This window comes from Panthera leo, chromosome C2 (genome assembly GCF_018350215.1).
Source record: "Panthera leo isolate Ple1 chromosome C2, P.leo_Ple1_pat1.1, whole genome shotgun sequence".
NCBI classification, from domain to species: Eukaryota; Metazoa; Chordata; class Mammalia; order Carnivora; family Felidae; genus Panthera; species Panthera leo.
The window spans coordinates 73,120,580-73,144,653 of record NC_056687.1 but is presented as its reverse complement, the minus strand read 5'-3'; the positions used below and the strand labels follow the sequence as shown (position 1 = coordinate 73,144,653).

Here is a 24,074-nt window from a genome sequence, read left to right as displayed (position 1 = left end):
TGAGAGAGAAAAACTGGGAACGGGGTCTCTCCCAAAGGAGCCTATAAGCTCTGTAGGGCGCAGAGCCATGGAAGGTACACCTAAGCACTTCTCACAGGTGACCTAGTCCATGGCCAGTGTTAGTAAAGGAGTTACAGGATATAAGAAATGAGTTAAAGGGACTGCGTGATGAAGAATGTGCCCCCCTGAGCCCTCTGAACCTCCATGCTTGATACACTGATGGTGACTGCCCACAGAAAGGCTACTGCTCAATTACAGGGGCCCAATTTTGCCACCAGAGTGAGAGCCTCACTCCCTGAAATTCACTAGTGCCCCACCCCAAAGGGTAGAGACATGTCAGGGACAATGAGACAGAAATAGCTAGCAGGCTCCAGGTAGAACAGCCCAAAAGATACCCCTGGCTGACCTCTGGCCACAGTTCTTGCTCACACATAGGTCTTGCATTAACATGAACACATATGCCAGGGTCCAACCACTCCTGAACCTTCTCCTACCTGTTACTGGTTGACTGAGTGGCTTGTATCCACCCCTGCACCTCCCTGAAAACCCTTCTGGGGTCCACATATCCTTCACAAGAGCGTTAGACACAATCCCAATCCCAGGCCTGTGATTGACAGCAATGCAAAAAGGGAGCATGCTGACACTAGAGAAAACCCACAGAAGTAAATCTAACAAAATAAAAATCTCATTTTCTGTAACACGAAGAACAGAGCTCTACCAACCACTCAGCATTTAAAGTCAGGTGCAAACAGCCTAATATCCATTCTCTTTGCTGTGTTGGTGTCTCCCCAGCATGATTCCTCTGCAAAGCGTCTGGGTTTTTTTTTTTCCTTTAAGTCTATTACCTATCCCCCCAGCTCCCCTCTGCAGTATGCGGGGACTGTCATTCTTCATGCTGATGAGGCTGGGAGGCCAGGTAACTGCTGTGCTTCTTGTCTGAGGTCACCAACGAACCTAGGGACATCTGTTTCAGTCCCTGACACAGGCTGCCACCAATGTCGGGGGCATCAGTCAACACCTCAGCAAGGGAGAGGGGAGGATGACGACAACTGAGGGAATTACTGTCGTGTTAGACACAGCACAAGGGAGGAGACAAGGAAAGTGCTTTTAAAAAGCCTCACATTGTTATTTCTAATAGAACTTGGAATTTGCTGCATGCAGTGATTGCTCTAGAAAAATGTCATCATCTTGAGTAAATGTGATAGGGACCTGTGGTTAAACGGCCAAGCACACACACACACGCTCTCATACAACACATTCTGGCCTCTCCCTGTTCTGGTCAGAACTGCCGGCTGGCCAGGAGAAGGAAGAACGAGCAGGTCCTAGCAGCCAGAGTGGTCATGTGGGAACCTGCCTGGGGGTGGGCAGAGACTAGGGTCTCCCGGGTTGCTTAGGCACCTGAGTATCCCAGTCCTGCCCTTTTAAAAGCCAAGCTGGGCCAGCCTGACCTGCGGCTACCCTGGTGACCCAGCCGCCTTGAGTGACCCAGCCAGGCTAGAAAACACAGGGGCAGACGGTCAATAAACATCTCCAGGACTTCCCTAAGGTGCTATGATGCCACTTTCAGATACCCTCGCCAAAGAGTAGCACCGATAGTCCCAATTAGGGACAATTTATAAAGCAGCTTCACGTCTATCATCTCAATCGTGCAAGACAATCTGAACACAAGTCTTTATCCCCACTTGGTAGGTCAGGAAACACAAGCAAAGGGAGAGGGGACCCACGGATTTAAGAGAGACTCAGGAAACACTCACACCTCGCTGGTGGGCACGTAAAACGGTACAGCCACTCTAGAAAACCTCGGCAATTTCTTATAAAACTGAACATGGAACTTTAAGACCCAGCTACTGTACTTTCAGGCATTTACTCCAAAAAAATAAAAATTTATGTTCATACAAAAACTGGTACACAAATGTCATAGCAGCTTTAATCAAAAGAAACAAAAACCAGAAACAACCCAAATGTCCTTAAATGGGTGAATGATTAAACTGTGGTATATGCAGACCACAAAATACTACTCAGCAATAAAAAAAGAATAGATTATGGATACGTGCAACAACTTGAATGATCCTACAGAGAACTATATTGAGTGAAAAAAACCTAATCCGAAAAGATTATATACTTTATGATTCCATTTATATAACATTCTTGAAATGACTAAAGTATAGAAGTGGAAAACAGATTAGTGGCTGCCAAGAGTTGGTAGGGGTGTGGCTATAAAAGGGCCACATGATAGATCCTTGTGATGGACATGTTCCCTACCGTGACTGTATCAATGTCAATATTATGGTTGCCATGTTGTATTATAGTCTTGCAAGATGGTACCGTTGGGATAAAGTGGGTAAAGGATCTCTATATTATTTCCTACAACTACGTGTTAATCTATCTCAACATCAAAGTTTAATTTACAAAGAGAGAGAGAGAGAGACTTCAGAGACATATAGCCCTTCTCTGGATCCTGATTTGAACAAACCAATCAAAACACATTTCTAAGACAACTGAAGAACGTGAACACTGCTTGGATATTAGATGACAATAAGGAATTATTGTTAATTTTGTTCAACATAATAAAGATACTGTGTTTATGTTAAGAGTACTTATCTGTCTAAAATACTTATCAAAGTATTTACGAATAAAATAATAATATCATAAATGGTAATTGCATTGAAAAACGCAGGGTTGAGGGAGAAAGGGGGTGGGTGGGAGTAGAAATAAAATTCGAGCTGATAATTATTGACGCTGGGTGATGGGTACGCAAGAGTTCATTACACTAGTCTCTCTACTTGTGTATATATTTGAAATTAATAAAAGGTGGGAGAATAATTTTTAAAAAGTCCCATACAGGATACTCAGTACGTTGCTTAAGGCCACAACATCAGTAAGAGAAATGGGATTTTAACCCAGGTCTTCAGACTCATTTGTCAGAGGCTGAGGCAACCTCTTTCTGGAAAGGCCATTGAAGGCAGGGCCCATGATTAGGCTTGTGAGAAGCTGGCCCAGCAGACTTTCAGACAGCACAGCTCTCAGGAACACAGGGTCAGGCCTGTGACCCCCGAGTTGTCATTCTCTAACCAGTATATCGGATGCTCAGCCTCACACACAGGTGACAGTGCTGTTGTAGAGGCCACCAGGGCCTTAAGAGACCCAGTCTTCCTCACAGACACCACACGTGAGGCTGAGCAGGAGGCTCAAGCAAATAACAAATCCTGCCCTTCTTCAACTGAAGATATGGAGGTCCTCAGAGGCCATCCAAAATGAGTGCCAAATCTATTCCACTCTATGGAAAAAAGATAGGCCTTGCTCAAATACACATCCTTCTCAAAGCAGTCCCCAAGTCCCTTAGCCAAAAATGTGCCCTCCTTTGTACTCCCACAGCTCTGTGCTTATATGCCCCCTATATCAGTTATCTATTGCTGCATAACAAGTTAACCCCAAACTTAGCAGCTGAAAACAACAAACATTTATTATCTCCCAGTTTCGGAGACACAGCTTAACCAGATGCTGCTGGCTCACAGGCTGCGATCACCTCACAGTTCATTCACGGGGCAGCTGATAGGCCTCAGGTCCTCTTGGCAGCTGGCCAGCGATGTCAATTCTTTCCCAGGCAGGCCTCTCCACACGGCAGCTCCTAACCCAGCAGCTGGCTTCCTTCAGAGCATGGGACCAGAGAGAGAAAAAAGGTATCCAAGGTGGAAGCCATAGTCTCTTAGGACATAATCTCAGAATTGTTAATGCCACCCATTTGCCATATTCTGTTCAATAGAAGCAAGTCAGTAAGCCCAGCCCCACAGTCAAGCGAAGGGCATGAATGCCAGAAGGTGGGGACCATAAGATGGCCCTGAGCCACCTTAGAGGCTGCCTACAACACCCTCCATGATGGATAGTAGTTGTAGGACAGGAATTTCTAATTCTTCCACTAGAAAATGATGTCATGAGAGCAACACCCACATCAGATCTACTTTTTTTCCCCTCCTGTCGGATGGGAGGTGGAGATGACTGCACGTAAGAGCACAATCACATGCTGGTCCATGTCCCACACGCTTCCTGAAGAAGCAGTCCCAAGTGGCCGCGTTGGTACCAATGGTCCCACCTGCTGTGGTCCCAGCTGAATGGATCAACAACAACAAAATCAATAATTTATGGCCTATGGACAGGCCAGAAGAGTCTCTTTCAGGATTTGAAATGGAAAATACTAAGAGATGATGCCTGATATGGGGAAGTCATAACAAACCAAAGCCCCATGCAAGCTTCAGTTCCGTGGGAACAGAAAAAAAACACGTTTTTAAAAAGCAGCTATAGAAAGGAGAACATGGAGAAGCATAGACAGAAACAAAGATACCAACAGAGAGAGGGAAGGAGAAAGAATCACCAAAACGGACAGGTCCCCAGAGCTGCCCCAGGGTTCACGCCTCTTGTCCCCAACCCTTCCATAATAATCCCTTCTCTTGTGTTGACTCGAAAGAGTCTTACTTTCTCATAAGGGAAGAGGAGGGAAAGAAGAGACAGGGGAGGAAGAAAAGCAGGGAAGGAGGGCATCCAGAGGTCACATCAAGTCAGGGCCAGAAGGCTTGCAAAAGAAGGAATTCACTTAAGGTCAGCCACCAGACTGGCCCAGTCAGAAGCTCACGGCTGCCCCAGCATTATGAGTTCCCCAAACTTCACCGCTCTGTGACTAATGACTATAACGGACAAATTTTATTACGTGATAGATGGTGCTTTAAAAAAAAAAAAAAATCAATATTGTATGTGACTGCCCCAACTCAACGCAGAAGGAAGACTGTGACCCACCACACCCCACGTCCCACTCACCTCAGGGAGCAGTTATGTCCCAGAGCTTCAGACATGAGTGAGATTAGGGTAAGAACCGGCTAAGCCTGGTTAAGGAGTCAGTCCTGAACAAAGGCAAGAAGCTGGGGTGAAGGAGAGAAGTCGAAAAGCTGAGGCTGAAAGGAAGGAGGCCCATGACAGCTCCCCTGGAGACACGCAGCTCCTAAAAGAGCATTTTGTCACCAGAACACCACTCCCTCGGGGCTGAGTCTATTCACTTAGTAAAATCACTTGGCTGCTGAGAGTTTGTATCCACATCTGATGGGAATCCTCCTCACCCATCCCCCAAGCCATTGAGATTTTATAAGAAGTTAGGGTTCACATCATATCACATGCCCGACTTAGGACTCTCATGGGGTTTTCACACCCCCAAAGGACCAGGCAGAGGCCACCCCGCTGACACTCTGGTGCTTGCAGAGCCTGCCCTCCGGGGGCCCTGTGATCAGGTGCAGGGGGGAGGCCTTCCAGGCCAAAGGAAGCACTAAGCAAGCCCAGGAAGTAGGACAGCAGAGTGTGCGCATTTGACCGAGAACAGTTAAGGCAGCCACTTAGGCTGGAGCACAAGGTAGATGTGCAGAGCAGCAAGAAACGATGCTAAAGGAGGGAAAACGGGCCAGACAAGAGGAGTAAGGCGTCAATCTCTGCAGCTCTCCCTCTGGAGGTGCAGGCAGAGCCAGGAACATCCCCCCAAAGGATCTCCACAGCCACAGTAAGGGGTGGGGAAAAGAAAGGAAGAGCAGGCCCAAGACTCAATCCAAGGTGGTTAACCAATAGGCCCTGGTCCTCATTAAGTACACACATGGCTTGAGGAGAGAAATAGAGTAGTCTCCTGCCAGGGAACCATGGGCAAAGGCAGGACAAAGAAAAGATGCACACTTCGTGTCAACCCCAGAGGTGCTTGGTGAGCACACTGGACTGAGGGATTGGGGATCTCACACCGTTGAAGAGGCCTCCGCCCAGGCTGAGACCCAGGATGCCAGCAAACCCCTCGCCCAGGAGGCTGATTTCCTGGTATAGCAGATGATGCCCTTCTCCTCCCTGACCCTCAACTCCTCGGCCTTCAAGGCTGGCATGAACCGGACTCATCCTCCTCAACGAAGCTTCCTCTCTGAATTGACAGAACTGACAGTATCTGGTCCATTCTCCATGCATACAACCCCACACGATCTCCCTTAAGTCCAGGCCCAGGGCGATAGACCCGCACCTCTGGCTCTGTTGAGCGTCCTCTCGCTTGGGCTCTCCCCCAAACCAGAAGGTGAGCTCCCCGAGGGCAAGGCAGCAGCACCCACCCCGGTGTGGTGCATGCGGCGGGAGAGCAGCCAACCCTTTGCAGGTGACGAAATGCCTGAAGTAAAGGCTGCTTCACCTCCTGACAACACTAAATGCTGGCTGGTGCCTTTGACCGGTAGCCAGGAATTTCAAAGAGGATCTTGAAAAGGTTTAAAAAAGAATCTAACGGAGGGGACCAAAATGGAAGACATTACTGTTCAATCAGTTTGGCAACTATTTTCATTAGCTTACAAAGAACTTCTGGCATCAGTAGAAAGTGGTCTACACCACATTACTATTTTTAGCATTTTATGACAAACTTGCTCAGCTGTCCCTCTTCAGAATAAGGGTGGGGGTGGGGGGGGGGGGTGGGCAGGACTCAAATGCCTCAAATTTGCTCCATGGAGCTGCCAGAAAATAGTTTTTATGAAAATCACTGGACACATGTTTATAACCTTTGTTCAGTATTTGCTCAGATGTTTTCACTCAGGCAAGTTCCTGGATATCTGTCTCTCCGTTTGCTTTCTTCCACACAAGAACTCCTGCACGTCACACCACACTGAGCCCTGGCAAGTGGGGCACCATCTGATAGACCGAGAAATCAGCATCCGCCATGTCTCCTCAAGGCTTTGGGGACCCGCCGAGAAATGGTTGTCTGGAAAATTCAAGCTCTTAGTAGTGACTGCTAATCCACAAGAAACATCCGGTTTCTGTGTAGTTTATCAGAAGGGGCTGGAGTTCATCCCCAGAGGGTGTGAAATGGGTAACAGCGCTGAGGCAGTCAGGTCGGCTCCGGCATACTCGTGAAACAGACTCGTTCAAGACACATGCCTAAAAATTCCCTCATTTAATTCAATTGACAAATATTTGTTGAATGCCTATTATGTGTTTGGCATTTTCTAGGCAATTCCTGGGAGCACAACAGTGAACAAAATGCATAAAAATGTCCTGCCCTCATGGAGCCTACACTTGGGTGGAGGAAACAATTAAAAAAAAAAAAAAAAGTAAAATTCTCTAGCAGATGGTGATAAGGACTCTGAAGAAAAATGATGTAAGGCATGGGCACTCTAGGTAAGATGAGTACCATTTCACATGGGATGGTCAGGGATGCCTCACTGAGGAGGTGACGTCTGGACAAAGATCTGAAGGAGGCGAGGGAGCAGCCTCTGGAGTTATCCATGGAGAGAGTGGTCCAGGCAGAGGGAACAGGGAAGCTGGAGCAGCTGCAAGGGAGCAAGCAAAGTAGAGCTCGGGGTTTGTAGCACCGACCTCACAGCTTTAAAGAGGGCTTCAGGCCCAGCATGCACTGCGAGCAACAGAATGACAGGGAGCCAAGAGCTACAAGCCTGGGACAGGTGGTCCCCCAGGTAACACTCCCACTGAAAGCCCCTGGAAGAATGATAAAATGGCCGGATTATGGTCCATGGCCCTAGGTGGCCAGTCTGCATACTGGATCTTAGCCAATCCCTCCTCAATCTACATATAAGGACCTATCATCTGGGAGGGAAAGGCCTTGCCCAGGGGCTTACAGAGAGGTGGTGATGGAGTTAGAAATTCTAGCCATCTGTACCTGGTGATGCCTTTTGGGGCCACAAAGAACAGGCCCACTTCCTCTCTCCAGGATAGCCCAGTTCCTTCAAGAGTTGATTTTAAGATCTGTCAGCTGCCCTCTGGGTCACCTCTCTGAAACACTCCGGTTTGTCAATGCTGTGAGGGTGCCCTGCTCACCCTCCTTCTAAACAATTCTGTCCCCAGGGTCTCCACTATGAATCCTTAATGCTTCTGGGTCTGGGGCAAGCACTGGGCATGACGGTTAGGGAGGAGTCATGGTATAAGCAGCGAAGCAGTGACTAATTAAAATGCCATACCCGGGGCACCTGGGTGGCTCAGTCGGTTAAGCGTCCAACTTCGGCTCAGGTCATGATCTCTTGGTTTGTGAGTTCAAGCACCGCATCGGGCTCTGTGCTGACAGCTCAGAGCCTGGACCCTGCTTTGGATTCTGTGTCTCCCTCTCTCTCTGCCCCTCCCCTGCTAATGGTCTGTCTGTCTCTGTCTCTCAATAATAAATAAATGTTAAAAAAAATTTTTTTTTTTTAAATGCCATACCCAATGACGTGTTCCGTTGGCTGTGCTATAGGCAGAAGAGGAAAGACTGACAGGACGTGCCTCTCCCTATAGGCTGAGGCTTCGTACCCCTGCCGCAGCAGAGAGCCACACAGCGTTCTTTAATCATTACTCTTAATTGAGAGCAGCACTTCTTAAAGTGAGTTCTGTGAAACAACCCTGTCTCAGAATGTGAATATGTATTCTTCAGAAAGGTGTTCTGTGATAAGTTGTATTTGAGAAATGCTGGGCTGAACAAAGTTACACTTTTTTTACTTCAGTACTTAGAGCTTTTGATTTTGCTGATGCGTACTTTGGGCCCTCAAGAGGGGAAGCACTAATACCATCTAACAGTTACGAGGCACTAAGACCCTTCACACGCGGTCTCCACCAACCTTCGTCACAACCCCACTATGTGTGCACAATCATTACCCCCCATTTTCTAAACAAAGCTTTGGCAGCTCAGACAAGGTACCACCTGTACTGGGTATGCCTCTGAGCCAGAGAACTCAGGGATAGTCCGGTGATGCCTGCTCCTGAGGAGGTTTCTGAGACATGGATAGACAGCAGGAGTAACAGCAGGTGGGCAAAGTCAAAGACCACTTTGTTGTTAGCTGGGTGTGATGGAGAACTCTCTGGCAAGCCAGGCTGGAGAAAATGGCCGAGGCCCAAAGTCTCAGCAGGACCTCGCTCTCCTCCAGCTAAGAAAGCGTGAGGGGCCTCCCCCACCCCATCCTGCTGAGGCAGCCCTGCCTCAAGAGTGGGAGGAAAACTCCAGAGAGAAGGAAAGCCAAACTCGTATATGTGACCTTTCACACAGTGACTGAGTCCACTAGTAAACAGGGTCCTGGAATCAGATTCTATTTTGCCTTCCTTTGGGGAAGAGTCAGGGAAAGGGGGCAGGTCTCTCTCTCCCCTACATCTGACGGCTAGGATAGCAAGGGTCAGAGCAAGAACAACTCCCAGGGTGGCTGACCCCACACTAAACCATCCCCCCTCTGTCCTCAGGCCACTTTACCCCTGAAGCAAAGAGGCCACAGGACTAACTGTGGGTACAGGCACATGCTGGCCAGTACCTTCCACATTGAGGATTTCAGAGACCAGAAAACCATTTAAAACAGTGTCAATGAGTTTAAGGACCCCTTGTTTCTGCTTTCTCCTGATATTGAGGCTGATGGGGTTAGGGGTAGAGAAGAGGCCAAAATCCTCACTCCTCCACCACACCCCAGGTTCCAGAATGCACATTCATGTCCCTATAGGACCCTTCTCGTTAGATGCATGTCTGCTCACTGATGGGTGACTAAACATTGATTATAGATTTCTCATCTGGTTTTGAACTGAACAAAAGTATGAAGTTCCACAAACCAATCTTTAAAAGGCTTCTCTATTTTAGAAAACTGCCATGTAAGAACAGTAGAGAACATTACAGACCTCCCATGGTAGTAAGTAAAAATACAAAGAGCACAGAATAAAGAAACCTAAGCGGAATATGGCTTTTACCACATTTGTCAAATTTCACTTAAGGAGAAAAAACTGGAATTTTAAAGGCTTTCTTCTAAAGTTTGTACGCTGACCTCAGTGTTTCAAAGTATGAATGAATGAAAAAATGAATGAATAGATGAATGAATGGAGAGCTGCCAGTCTGGATTTCCCCACTTTGGCTCTGGCCTGCCTACAGGCTTTTTGGCCCTGCCTCCATTCTTTCTCACATGGGCCTGTGAACCTGGGCTAAGATGCACCTGGACATAAATTACCCAAGACCCACACCAGCCTTTCCTATCCAGTGACACTGACCCAAAGTGGACCCAACACTGTCCTCAAAAGAGTCCAGCTGTCTGCCTCCAGCCTTAGGACAAGGCCCCAGCCACAGATTGCTGAAATAAGGACACTTGGGGCGATGGCACCCATGATGCCAGAAAAAGGGGGGCTAGGAGGTCTGAGCTAACCCCAATTCAAAACCCAAACCAGTCAGCTTTGGGGCACCTGGATGGCTCAGTCGACTTCAGCTCCAGTCATTATCTTGTGATCTGTGAGTTCGAGCCTGACATCAGGCTCTGTGCTAACAGCTCAGACCTTGGCACCTTCTTCGGATTCTATGTCTCGCTCACTCTCTGCCTCTCTCTGTCTCTCTCTCTCTGTCTCTCTCTCTGTCTCTCTCTCTCTCTCTCTCTCCCCTTCTCTCTCAAAAATAAATAAACATGAGGGGCGCCTGGGTGGCTCAGTCGGTTGGGCATCCGACTTCAGCTCAGGTCACAATCTCGTGGTCCGTGAGTTCGAGACCCACGTTGGGCTCTGTGCTGACAGCTCAGAGCCTGGAGCCTGTTTCAGATTCTGTGTCTCCCTCTCCCTCTGACCCTCCCCGGTTCATGCTCTGTCTCTGTCTCAAAAATAAATAAACATTGAAAAAAATTTTTTTTAATAAATAAATAAACATTTAAAAAAAAAATCAAAACCCGCCAGCTTTTTCATTCTTTTCTACCACAGCAAGCGTCACTGGGCTTCATGAAGGTGACTCCGGGGCAGAGGAGGCTCAGGCCCTGAGCCTTACCTTTTCAGGGAATTTGCAACATCTTGCACTTCCCTGGTCTTTCTGCACACAATAGATCTTCTTAGGAAACATGAACAGGACGGGGCTCTGGTGGTAATAATGTGTTATGACCATTCAGATTCCAGATAACCAGGTTCTGGGAACCAGTGGAAAAGGTCTTCCAGAAGGTGAGGGAGATGAAGCATTTTCAGCTGCATTACTCAATGTCCAGCTCACAGTAACCCTGAGAGGAAGGCGAGTCAGACACCGCAGTCCTCACCCGGGTGACAAGAGGTGACATGACTTGTCCGGGGTCATCCAGAAAATGTCCATACCCCAGATCAGAAGCTCTTTCCAGAAGGCAAAAGCGTGTGGTCTAGAAGCCTGAGAGTAACTCCAGCCCCACACCCTTGGTGCCGTGTTTGGAGGCAGGACTCCTCATCATCACTCCAACAGCCGACAACTACTGGGCACTCGCCAAGGGCCAGGCGCAGTGCAAAGGGTTGACAGGTACCATCTTGGCAATCATCCCCATTTTACAGACACAGAAACCGAAACCCAGAGAGAAGGCAAACTAACTGTTCTCAGCCCGTTGCATATACGAACTCACTTAACTGTCATAACAGCCCCATGAGATGTGAACTGTTACCTCCATTTTATAGAGGAGAAAACCAAGACAGAGACAGGTTGGACAACTTGGCCAGAATCACACAACAGGCCAGTGACGGGGCTGCTGGGAACACAGGTACAGTGGCTCCTGGCCCGTGTTTTTAACCACTATACCATATGGCTTCTTTTAAGCGGTAGCGAATCTGGTGGGTCACAGAGCAGCAGTTTGCACCCACCTCGCTCTGACCCTCAGCCCACACTCCTTTTCTCTGTGATGTGCCAACTCCCCTTCAGCCTGCTTCGGACCTGCCTGGCTCAGTGTTCCCTGCAAACAGTGACACTGGAAGTCGAGAAAGTTCTGGCACGGTCATCTCTTGACAACACAGTGGAATGGGGCCTACCCTCGGGAACGGTGAAGCAGTCTTTCAGAATCTCTGGGCTCCCACAGACCACGGCCGGCATCGTGAGGAGGCCGACGTCACCAACAGGATGTGCAGGATGGGGTCTGGGCAATGGACACACACGCTTTGAAAAGTGGCCATTCATAGTCTGTAAGCATGGGCAGGGGGAAATGAGAGGAACTTTACAGTGGAGAAATCTAACCAACACTAGCTCAGCCAGGAGATCAAGGCCAACATCAACAATAATCAACCACGTACCCGTGATATGCTGCGATGTGTCACTAATACAATGGGGTGAAAATGCCACTTTACCGCTATGTTGTTCTTCCCCCAAACCCGTAACTCCAGTCTAATGATGAGAAAAACATCAGAGAAATCCTAACTGAGGGACGCTCTATAAAATATCTGACCAGTACTCCTCAAAACTGTTAAGGTCATCAAAAACAATGAGGCAAGTTGGGAGAAAATTCCACCGCCAAGGGAAGTCTAAGGAGACAGGACGGCTGAATGTGATATGGTATCCTGGATGGGATCCCGGAACAGGAAAGGACATTAGGCTAAATCTAAGGAAAACTGAATAAAGTGTGGGCTTTAGTCAATAATAACAGATCAATATTGGTTTATTAACTACAATCAATGTCCCATATTAAGATATTATGTTAATAATAGGGGAAACCGGGTATGGAGTATATACCAACTCTCTGTTCTATCTTCATAATTTTTCTATAAATCTAAAACTTTTGAAAACAATCCAGCACTTGGATAAAAACAGTGATACAGATGTAAAGGATATACAAAGGCCCAAAGTGCCAAGGGTCAAAGGGGCCTCTATGAAGTCAGGGTGAAGACATGCACAAAAGCACACACATGCACGCACATGCCTGAAGATATCTGGAAGGGTGGACACAAAACTGAAAACTCTGGAACTTCAGAAAACACACACAACCTACAAGGCCAGCGTGCTCCTGTTATATCCAGCAATACCCAGGATACCTGGCTCGGGAGGACAGAGGAGATGATGGAGTCCAATACCTGCATTACTAGCTGGGGAAACTGAGGCCAGGAGAGAAGTGGAGTTGGACAGCCTACATCCTAATCTCTTAGTCACTAGGTGACTTTGCTCTAATGACCTCCCCTCTCCTGGCTTCATGTTGTCCATTTGCAAAACTCACACATTTGACTCCTGCTCACGCACGGAACTGTTGGGGGGCTAGACAGATAACGGATCTGCTCGACCGTTCAACAATCCCTGCTCCCTGCAACCCAGTGTCATTCATTATCCAGGGGCAGACATAACCCCTGTGGTATGTGTGCCACACAGCAAGGGGACAATGTGATGTCTCGCTCCAGCTCTGAGATGACAACTGGCCGGACCACCTCTGGGGGCAGTGCACCCCACCCCGCACAGTCCTCTCCACCTAACTAGGCACCGGGTTTCTCCTGCCGGCAAGTGGGGGAGATAGCCGTTGGCGACCAGGACAGCTGGAGGTGTTTCTAGATGGCCTAGCCGGGGAATCACTGCCTTAGGGGCACTGATCGGGCATCCACACTTCACAGATGAGGTAAGCCAGGCAGGAGAGGGGTACGAGGTGGGGCAGCTGAGCTCTGATGCCTCCACTCTGCCCACTAGCCCCTCCTCACAATGAGGGCAAAAGCTCTGCTATTTCTCCTGAACTGTGTGGCTTACATCTGGCTTCTCGCTTTGATCGAGCTTAGCCTCACTTGAGGCAAAACTGAGTATTCTCTACTCACCCCAAAGCCCCAGGCACAGGGCTAGGTCCCTCCAAAGTGCCAGCACAGGGCTAGGGGCAGAGCCGGCCCTCGGTTTTTGGTTGATGGACCCACAGGCCAACAGAGAGAAGCTTCCACAAATGCCTCAGAGGCCAGGTCTGAATGGGAAGCCTGGAAACATGAACACAGATGGGCCAGCATCTAGCCTGAGCCAGGGAAGTGCAGGGATGCCCTCGGTGCACATGGGGGTGGGAACTGCAGACTGTAGACAGCACTGGCTGGGAGTCACAGCTCCCAGCCCTGCCCTTGCTCGGGTAGCCACTGTGACCCTGGAAAGTCTCTCCCTCTCTCTGTGCCTTGATTCCCTTCAGGTGGACATGAACACCCTTTATAAAGATGGGGGCGTTGCAACTGAGGGGTGTTTTGTGCACAGACAGGCAGAGACACCCTCTTCCTCACCTCAGATGCCCCTTCCTCAGTGTGCCCTAAACAGAGTCGGTCAGAGCGCCAGTCCTCATGCCCCAAGGATGACCCCACCTGACTCCTCCCAGGCACATAGAGAAGTCCAGACACCAGTGCTGCTGAAGTCTAGACACTACAGCCAACGCCCGTAGGAACCCTGACCCCAAAGATGCCAATCTGCACCACAGGCCAAGTCAGGAGAGTTCTCCATGCCTCAACCTGCTAGGAGGCAAACCAGCAGAAAGGGGGCACAGACCCAAGGGAGCAGTGGCCCCAGGCTCCACCAGGACCCAAGATGTGTAAACCATCTATGTCATATGGAGCTGGTTTTGTCCAAAGCTTGTCAGAAAATCAATCAACTGGAATTTTTTATACTCCCTACTCGAACAGAAACCAGGGTTAAAAAGGGTCAAGGGTGCAGGCTAGTCTACAGAGTCCAAGTGGAGGCACAGCATGGCTAAAGCAGAGCTCTATTGCTCAGGCCTGGGCTCCAGGGCCCCTAGGGGAAAGAACATGAGGCCTAGGAGAAAAACAGAGTTTCGTGACCTTTCCAGGGCTGAGATCTCACCAAGGTCTGAATGAGACAGTTGGTCTCCCTCCTCCCCACTTCTTTCTGCCTGGACTCAGGGGTTTGTCAACATAAGCCTGAGCCTACCTCCAAAAGGCTGAGGAGCATACAAGGCTCCAAAATACCTTTTCTTCTTCCCTTCCACCTTTCCCTCAACCTCATTTATATATTCAACAAATATATTATTCATCTCATTCCCTTGGAGCATCTATCTCAATTCAGTGCGCAGAGGAAAGCAATCAGATGGGGCTAATTCACACTAAAGTGAAAAGGACTGGCAGGCAAGTGGTTCCATGACAGGAATAACTGCATGATTTGGCAGGAGTTTACGACCCCTAATTGGAGCTCCAAATGGAAGGCTATTTTCTCTGCCTACTCTCATAATTCTACGTCCTCTTGTTCTGGCCCCACAGAGCTGCTAAAAGCTGCAAGTTAGGTCATAACTTCCCACAGTAGCCAGCATAATGCCACCATAATAACCTCTGTAGCCCTGGGACTCTCGTGGAAAGGGGGGAGGGGCTATGCACAGGTGGGGGATGCCTGCCAGGTCTTGCCTTCCACATGTGTATATGCTTGGTACACGTAGGCATGGTGCACACTCATGTATACAAAGGCACACTCTAGATGAGCTGCTGCTTGAGGCCAGGGAATCCACCTGCGGGTCTCTCACGGCCCATCCATAATGCCCAGCCCAGCCAACTCTCGGCGTAGGTGTGCAGCCAGGCACACTATCTCCCAGAGTGATCCACTCCCCATCTCAGACACATCAGCCTTCCTAAAGCACAAGTCTGGTCAGGTACCTCCAAGTCCAAAATGCCCACAAAGACCCCGTCTCCTATGGACAAGGGCCAGCCCCTCAGCCTGGCATCCAAACCTCCATGACACATGCTAACATTTCTTCGCCCATCTTCTCTCCCACTACTTTCCAGCATGTGCTCTGATATGTTCATCACAACAGGCAGGGCGCTATTTCCCAAACACACGCCGTAACTTCCCAGTTGCCTCAGCTGCTCGCTACCCATTTCAAACAACAAACCTTTACCCACCCTTTAAAGTCCAACTCAAGGATCACCTCCTCCATGAAGCTCTCCTGTTTCAAGCCAAATGCCTGAGACTCATCCTTTTCTGAAACCCTCAGCACTGTGTGGCTCTCCCTTGTGGTTTTCTTCACATCCCACCCTAACTGCCGGACCACGCCACCCACCCCACTGCCATGAGCCCATGAAGCGGCAACCTGGCAAACATATCCGAGACACCCAGAGTGGCCAGCACCGCATCACGCACACACTAGACCCTTGGCAAAGAACGTCTACTGGCAAAGGATTAAGCACAGGACAGGAGAGCCTTCCAAGAGAGACTCCTGGGGCCTCTGGCCAGCCTTACACACTGCTGATTGTCTGGGCACCCGCCCTCCCTGCCCAGGGAGAACACCACAACCACGGACCAGGCATCGTGGCTCAGCCTCAGTGACGCCTGTTTTTATGGCCCATGTTGCTCAGCTGGAGCCAGCAGCTCCTCGGAGCCATGTGACACAGGGGAGGGAAGCCGGCAGTCCCCGAGGACCTATTCTTCACTCCCTGTAGCTCCAGCTGGGTAAAAACTGTTTTCTTTTCCATTACATAAAGATGTTTCCAGTGGTGACAAACCTACCAACAGATAAAAGCCCTGTGGGTGTGATTGAGGAGCGGAGGGAGGCTGCAGGTCAGTGGCAGGACCGGCCAGCCAGCCACACGTGACCCCTCCAACAGGCAACGGAAAGGGAGACCAGCTCTGACCTAAATCAGAGCCAGCACGTTCTGCTAGCAGGGCGCCTCAGTCCTCGCTCTGCAGACACGGTCTGGGGGGTACTGCTCCAAAGGGGGACAATCAGAGCAAAAACACATGGGGTTAAATGCACCCCACCCAGCCAGGGCCTCTCCACAAGGCTGCAGTGAGGAAACCAGGTTTCGTAAGCTTTATGGGGCTGCGGGGGTGCAAGAGGCTGGACATTCAGGTCTGGCCATGAAAATAAGCATGGCACGGTCACCAGAACCCAGGCTGAGAGGCCCAACTTGCCCTACAACTCAGAGCAGTGCCCTGACCTCAGTTCCTTGCTTCCTGTCCTGTTGGTATGCAGCTACCCAAGGTCCCTCTGAGAGGGCAGACATCAATGGGCATAGAAAACCATGCAGACCCTCATATGTACAGGCTGATGACACGGGGCAGGGGGTAGTTGACACAGGCTGGCTTTGTAAGGATCACCTCTGGTCCAGTAACTCCACCCATGGGGAGTTACCATAAGGAAATAATCCTAATTAGAGAAAATAATCTTTATGTATGTGTATATTAATCACAGTGTAATTTGTGATTGTAGAAAAAAATAGAAAGTTTCAGATAGCTGAGAACAGGGAAATAATAAAGTAAACTAAGTTTCACCTACTCAATGGAGCCATTCAAAAATTTTTCAAAGACTATGATTACACAGATAATAGTGATGAGTGACATAATTGAAAATGTCACAATACAGCTACACTTGTACCATTTCTTACATTTTTTGAGTTTAAATGTTCAATTGTACATTTTGATATGTACAAAAAGACTGAGAATGTTTGAAATATATGCATAACTCCCACTTTGCCTAAGTTTTTAAAAAGCTATGTGCTGAGGCACTTACGTGGCTCAGTCGGTTGAGCATCCAACTTCAGCTCAGGTCTGGATCTCACAGTTCATGAGTTCGAGCCCCGCGTCGGGCTCTGTGCTGACAGCTTGGAGGCTGGAGCCTGTTTTGTTGGAGTCTGTGTCTCCCTCTCTCTCTGCCCCTACCCCGCTCATGTTCTGTCTCTTTCTCTCTCAAAAATAAATAAACATTAAAAAAATATATAAAAAGCTACATGTTGGGAAAATATTAGAAGATAGTCTGTTTATGTATGTAGTAAACGGGTAACTTTTTCTATTTTAATGTAGTTTTCAGGTATTCTTTTATGAATAAAAGAATAAAAGAATATGAATAAAAGAATCTAGTTTCTTTTAAACTAGAAAAAGAAGTAAACATATTTTAAAGGTAGCTCAGGAACAAAAGGGTGACCCTTAGGCTCCAGGAAGGGGAGGGTGACAAGAGGCTTCAACACAGAGAAATAACCCGCATGTCTGGGGCAAGCACCAGACAGGACCTCTTGAGACAGAACTCAGAAGAACACAAGCTTTTCTGACCCAGCCTTCCTGGGTGGGACCAAGTGCTTATGACCCACCGCACTCCCTTTCTCATTATCCCAGAGGAAAAAGAACTCTGTGAAAGAAACAAAATAACCAAAGTAGCCAAAATGCACTAATTACACAAGAACAAAACCAACAACAAAGCACAAAACAGCAGTAATTTCTATGATTAAAAAAAAAAAAAAAAAAAAACGAATTTCAAAAAGGCAGCAATAAGGAGCCATGACAAACTCAAGACAGCACTAACGGTGCTGGAAAACAAAGCATTCTTCCAAAAATTGCAGGATGTGCCGAAGGATCTGGCCGGCAGGGGTTCCGCGACACCGCCAAGTGCTGTGCGGCAGCCAGACTGCTCAGCAGAGACGCCCGGACTCCGCAGGAACTCCCAAGACTGCTCGTTCCGTTCTATGACTATCAGATTTTAGTAACTCCCAGTAACTCTCTTCTTAGGAAGTGGACTCTGGGCGGATGTAAAAGTGAATCTCTGGCAACACACTACCATCCACCTAAAGAAGGGACTCCCTGTTTGGGCACATCAACTCCTTCCCCACCTGACACCGGCCCCTCAGAGGCGTGATCCCACTTGGACGGAAACTGAAATCTGATCTATTGCAGAGACAGCAAAGCTCTGGCCACAGCCTTGTCCCTGCAGACATCGCCCCCCTGGGCAAGGCCAGGCTTTAGGGCAGGGCCAAGTCAGAGAGCAGAGGGGTGGCAGCCTGGGGCTCCCAAACTCTCCTCATCTCCCTGGTCCTGCCTAGCGCTGTGAGGCACATCCAGCGTTGCTTTGACCATCCCCAAGGAGCTGTGTTTCCCCTACCTCTGGGTGGCCCACAGCATGGCCTGGCCTAGAGTTCAGCACATGCTGGGTAGTGACCTACCAGCTGATGAGGGAGTGGGGGTGTGGGGGATGGGATGGAGGGAGGGGAAAGTCAGGCAGGCCTCCTCCCAGATCTCCTGCTGTCCTTTGTCAGTTCTTCTCTCACAGCATTTCGCTGAGCCAATCACACATGCAGGACAAAAGGGCTGGAGCCAGGCCCTAATGGCCCATCTAGCCAAGACATTTCAAATTAGTTTAATCACGGAATCCTTTACCAAACAGAATCCTGCTCCAAAGCTTCACCTATGCAGCAATCAGGATGGACTGTGGAGGTAGAAGAGAGAGGTAGGCTAGGGTAGAACCCCTCTGCCCTCAGCCTCCCAGAACCGCAGAAACCCACAGGGGGATGCCTGTAAGCCTGGACTCCTCTGAATGCAAGCCGAAAGAGCTCACCAGATCAGCCCCCTCATTTTGCAGGTGGGGAGCCTGAGGCCTAGAGAGGCAAAGTGGCTCAGCAAAAGCACACAAGTGGCTGGTGGCAGGGCTGGACTAGCACTTATGTCTGTGTCTTCCCAGAATCCAGGACAGCAGGAACCACACCTTCCTCCCATGTGCATCACCCACGGCACCAGCACTGGTCCTGCCCAGAGGGATGCGATAGAAGGAGCTACTATTTGGAGAAGCAGCCCTCCAAGTCAGACTGACCGGGGCCCAAATCCCAGCTCTGCCACTTAAATGGCTGTCTAACCCTGGGCAAGTCAACTCCTCGGTCTCCCAGCTATGACGGCACAGGGCGGGTGGGAGGACTCGGTGGGCTCACAGAGCTGCACTGGCTTCTGCGAAGAATCACAAATGTTACCTCTTCCTCCACGCCCTCCTCTCTCCATCAGACTCTTGCTCAGTGACGCTTCCTGAGCCCTTGCCTTCCAGCTAAGAGAACACTCAGAGGCCTCTGTGTGTGCAGGGATTTGTCTTGTGGAGACAAAGTCACAGCCACAGTGGGTGGGCTAGAATTGCCTGTGGAGTCCAAGGACACCACACTGCCAAGGGGAACCCGGCTTCAACCTACAACTCCTGAGCTCCTGGCCAACAGGCCCCTTCAAACACTGGTGGCTCCTGACCCCGCCTTCACATCTGGTTTGCTGGGCCAGAGCAGCGGGACTCCACCAAATGGCCTGGCTGTCCCCTGGGGGATCAGGTTCTGCCTGGTCTGATTGTTGGAAACCCATCCAGTCACAGATCAGGTCGCAGCTACCCCAAGAACCAGGAACTCCTCTCCCCATCCCAAAAACCTCAGGCCACGGTTCACCAGCCCAGAAACTGGAGGGAATATTCAGGGCTCCAGAATCAATCAGGGACCACTGGGAGGAGGAGAACCCAGCAGCCTGGGACACTCCACCAAGAACCCTCCAAGGGTTCTAATCCAAGGATGACCAGACCTGCCAGCATTTCCACACAAGCCCAACCTATCACAGACCAGACAATCAATCTCTTCTGCCCCAGAGGGACCAAAGCCCAGAAAATCCTTTGATTGTGCATCGAAGTTTCAGAAAAATCTTAGTTATAATTTGCACCTCTCACATCTAGTTTGGATTTTTTTTTAATTTTTTTAAATGTTTATTTTCGAGAGAGAGAGACAGAGAGAGAGAGAGAGTGAAAGCAGGGGAGGAATACAGAGAGAGGGAGACACAGAATCTGAAGCAGGCTCCAGGCTCTGAGCTGTCAGCACAGGGCCTGATGCGGGGTTCCAACCCACAAACCGTGAGTTAACAACCTGAGCTGAAGTAGGACGCCCAACTGACTGAGCCCCAAGACTGGATATTTTAAAGTCAGATGAGTACAGGTAAAAACTAGAGAGAACAGGATCACAGATTTGGATGGAGGATTCTCCAGTCCAACCTGCCATTTTACAGATGAACAAACATGGTCCCAGAGGAGAGTGTGTGTGCAGGGAGAGAGTCAGGCCTGGAGCCCAGATGTCCTGCCTGAGTCTGGGGATACTACACCGCACAACTCCCACTGTCCTCGTGAATGGGCCGCAGCGTCTGTGCAACCCAGGGCCCTGCCCTTGAGTCTCTGGGCAGGAAGCTCTCTCACACAAAAGGCGTGCCTGGCACCCTTGTCTTTTCCCTCGTGCCTCAGCAGACAGAGCTCTCCTCTCTGAAACTGGAGAAGCACCGGAGCCAGGGGAATAGACGCAAAAGTCAAAACCCAGGGCTGCCGCCCTGCAGTCCAAGTTACCTTTGGGCATAATCTGATGCATGGCGACCGAGAGGAAGAAGATAGAGTCGCTGTAGTAGGTCCCTGAGCCAGCACTGAAGTGCTTCTGCATGGCCTCCACCACTGGGAAGAGCTTGTCCGTCAGCACGCCGACATCATGGAAGACAACCTGCGGCAGGACACGAGGAAACCACAGGAGTGAGCAAACCGGCTGTAGACACCCGGCACGCGCTGCTTCCCCTCCAGGGGCCACGAGCAGGGCGTCCCAAGCGAGAGTTAAGAAAACGAGGAATGACGGCCAGTCGGCAAAGACTTAGCTGTGAGGATCGGGACACCACGTGTCAGAGTTGTGCAGGCATGCATGTTGGGGGGCACGCAGTAGAGGAGTGGGAGCAGTCCCCATTCTGATCTCTGCTTCTGAACTCCAAGCCAGGCCACCCTGAAACTGGAACCTGTGTTAAAATGTCCGGTCCCGAGATCCCGGACCCGCAGCGAGTCTGGGCTTTGCCGCCGCCAGTGGCTGCTACAGGTGTCAGATGATCTACCTCCCTGTCCCACAGTGTGAATGGGGACAGGGCCACTGGAAAACGGCCCCGGGAAATGCCTAGTGCTGCAGCAGACTCATCCATAAATGCAACCAGCATTTCCTAAGGGTCCCCGACACTTTGGAGGCACAGTAAGAGGTACAAGGAATAACCAGGCACCACTTTCTTAGGGTCTAGAAAGGTCACCAGCTACTGGACCGAGCTCTGCAATTTATGGAGCACACACAGCAATGCCTGTGACAACCCAGGACTTCAGCGAGGCAGATGTCACTATTATATAGCTCTATTATAATTACAAATTATTGTAGTTACAAACGAGAAAGAAGATGCTCAGAGAAGGGACACTTGCCCAAGGTCACATAGCTACTAAGTGGCAGGGCAGAACTTGAACTCTGAATCTGGTCTCTAGATTCCACCAAGTTTCACGATCTTTCCACTATAAATGCATCCTTTGTCTCAACAGTGATGGCATCAGCGTGACCAGGGCCCTAAGGAGTTGGCTTTTCCTTGTTTGACATCATTCCAGATCATAAATCCGTCCCACCTGTAGCCCAGCCTCACACAAGCTACCAAATTACCACACACTCCGCTCACACAGGCCTTGCACGGTCTCCCTGTTGCTCCGTGTGCTCCCCAACCTATAGAAGACTTCACCGCAGACCAGTAGCACTCAATGCGGCCCAGGCCAGAAGCCTGGATGTTCCTCCTCCTCTCTCCTCAGCCCTCACAAGAGATCTGCTGAAGGCCCCTTTCCCCTGGTAACAGGACAGGACAAGCCTGCCGGGTTGCCACTTGCCACTCAGCCACCCCTATACCGACTCCAGGGCACCACGAGCTGAAGGAGAGGCCCGGCGAGTCCCCCGACTGGCTCACTCACCTGGTCAGCAGCTCTGCCAGCAGGAGAAAAGACAGGAGGAGAAAAGGTGTGGGTGGTGCCCCAGAAGTCCTCAAGTGGGTGGGATCCATCCCGTCAACTACCTCTGCCCCTCCCTTTGCTCTCCCAGGCTCAGTTTGTCACCTGCCCAGCCTGCATCTCCAGAGCCTTCAGGTGCCAGATGGCTACAATAACCACCTCTCATGGCCCTGCGGTAGTCAGCGAACCGCCCTGTCCCCTTCTCCCTACTTTAGGTTGAGCTCTGGGCCAGAAACCTGTTTTCGTCTTAACTCCCTTAAGTGTTTGCTTTTGTCTGTAAGTCTGCTTAAATCTCGGAACACCATTAAACTTAGAAACACTTTCAGATTGTGTTAGCTTCGTCATTCCTGTATCTCTTTGCAAGTCTTTTAAAAATGTATTCACGTTTCTCCCCTAAGGAGAATAGCTATTTTCCTTTATCCTTTTCCTGGCTCCTTTTTCTTTTTCATGACTTCTCAACCTGAGATGGGGAATCCTGACCAGTTCTGCTGTTCCCCGACACAGATGGCAAATGATGCCTTCCACCTCCTACACCAGCACCCCCGCGCTCCCCTCACCCCACCCGTGACTTCCAGGCTGCATGAGCAACCACAGACCCTAGGTTTCCCCACCTCCTCCCTTGTCCCCTCCAAACCAGCCTCTATTGTGCCTCTCGAGCAACTTTCCAAACACCCAAATTCACTTCCTCTCTCCTTGGCTTCAAAACCTCCAGTGGCTCACTGCCATCGGTTACTGTCTAACTCCTCAGCAAGGCATCAGAGATCCTGCACTGGTGATTCTGGATGCCCATGATACCCTCCCTCCTCTGGAGACTAGGCAGAACTGAACCAGGCTGTCCCCACCATGTCCTGCATCCTTGTATATCTGGAACTCCTCCCAGCCCCCATGTGTCCAGTAAACTCTTACCCAGTCTCCCAACCTTGATCAGACATCAGCTCTGGCCTTGGCTCAGCCTCCCACGGTTCATCACGCCCTCCTCTGCACTCTCTATCACACAGAGAGAGGTTCCACTTCCCCATCTGACTCTTCTACAGGTCTCCGCTTCTGTGTCTGGTAGATGAGGGGCTGGGGCCAGAGGCTATGACTGCTCTGTGCCCCGTGCCCAGCCCCTAGCCACAGGACAGGCTATCATAGAGGTTTGTCAAACTAAATGAACTTACTAATTTAGCAATGAAGGCACTAAACCAACCTGAGATGATACAGAATATGGATAACAGAATATCTGTTATATGGAAATAATAACACCTGCCTCCTAGGATGGCTTTTAGGACTGCCTGGGACAAGTAGATAAAGCACCTAGCTCAGGGGCTGCTACATTGCACTTACTCCTAAGTATTAGCATTCTGCCCCCTGTCCACATCCTCAGTCCCCTGAATCCCCTCTCCTCGCAGATCAGTCTTAACTCATAAGCCAGCTTTTCCCTTGGAGCCTCATTACACCTCCAAACCATGGCTGGAAGGAGGAATTTGACAAGAAGCTAGAAGCTGACAAGAGGGCTCTCTCGGAAATGGAAGCCTCTGTATTCATTAAAAAGGAAGACAGAGAACGGATATATACAACCAAACACACACACACATACACGCGCAGAGGAGAGCCTGCCAGAGCTAGGCTGGGAGAGACAGGTTTCAGCAGCCAGCTTCTTCCCCCTCCCTGGGCCCCCACTTCACCCCAAAGCTTCACGGGAGACAATTACCTCCTATCAGCATTAATAGATTTATGAGGACAAACTGTACTCAGCACATTGTTCCAAATGCTGCACAGTGAAGCAGCCCGCTCCAGTGAATATTTCATATAATAAATCTACTTAAAGACAAATTAATATGTTCCATGGACACGTAGCAAGAAGCAAACCACAGACACTACAAGTGTGAATCAAAACACCCAGGC

The 24,074-nt window shown here is 49.7% G+C and overlaps 1 protein-coding gene across 1 annotated transcript in view; it reads right to left on the bottom strand.

The window, feature by feature from the left end:
* XXYLT1 (xyloside xylosyltransferase 1) overlaps positions 1 to 24,074 on the bottom strand; it is a 170,381-nt gene that overhangs the window by 118,572 nt on the left and 27,735 nt on the right. The window contains exon 2 of the mRNA XM_042955066.1: positions 20,751 to 20,898. Coding sequence (XP_042811000.1) covers positions 20,751 to 20,898 — 148 coding nt within the window. The remainder of the gene's footprint in view (positions 1 to 20,750; positions 20,899 to 24,074) is intronic.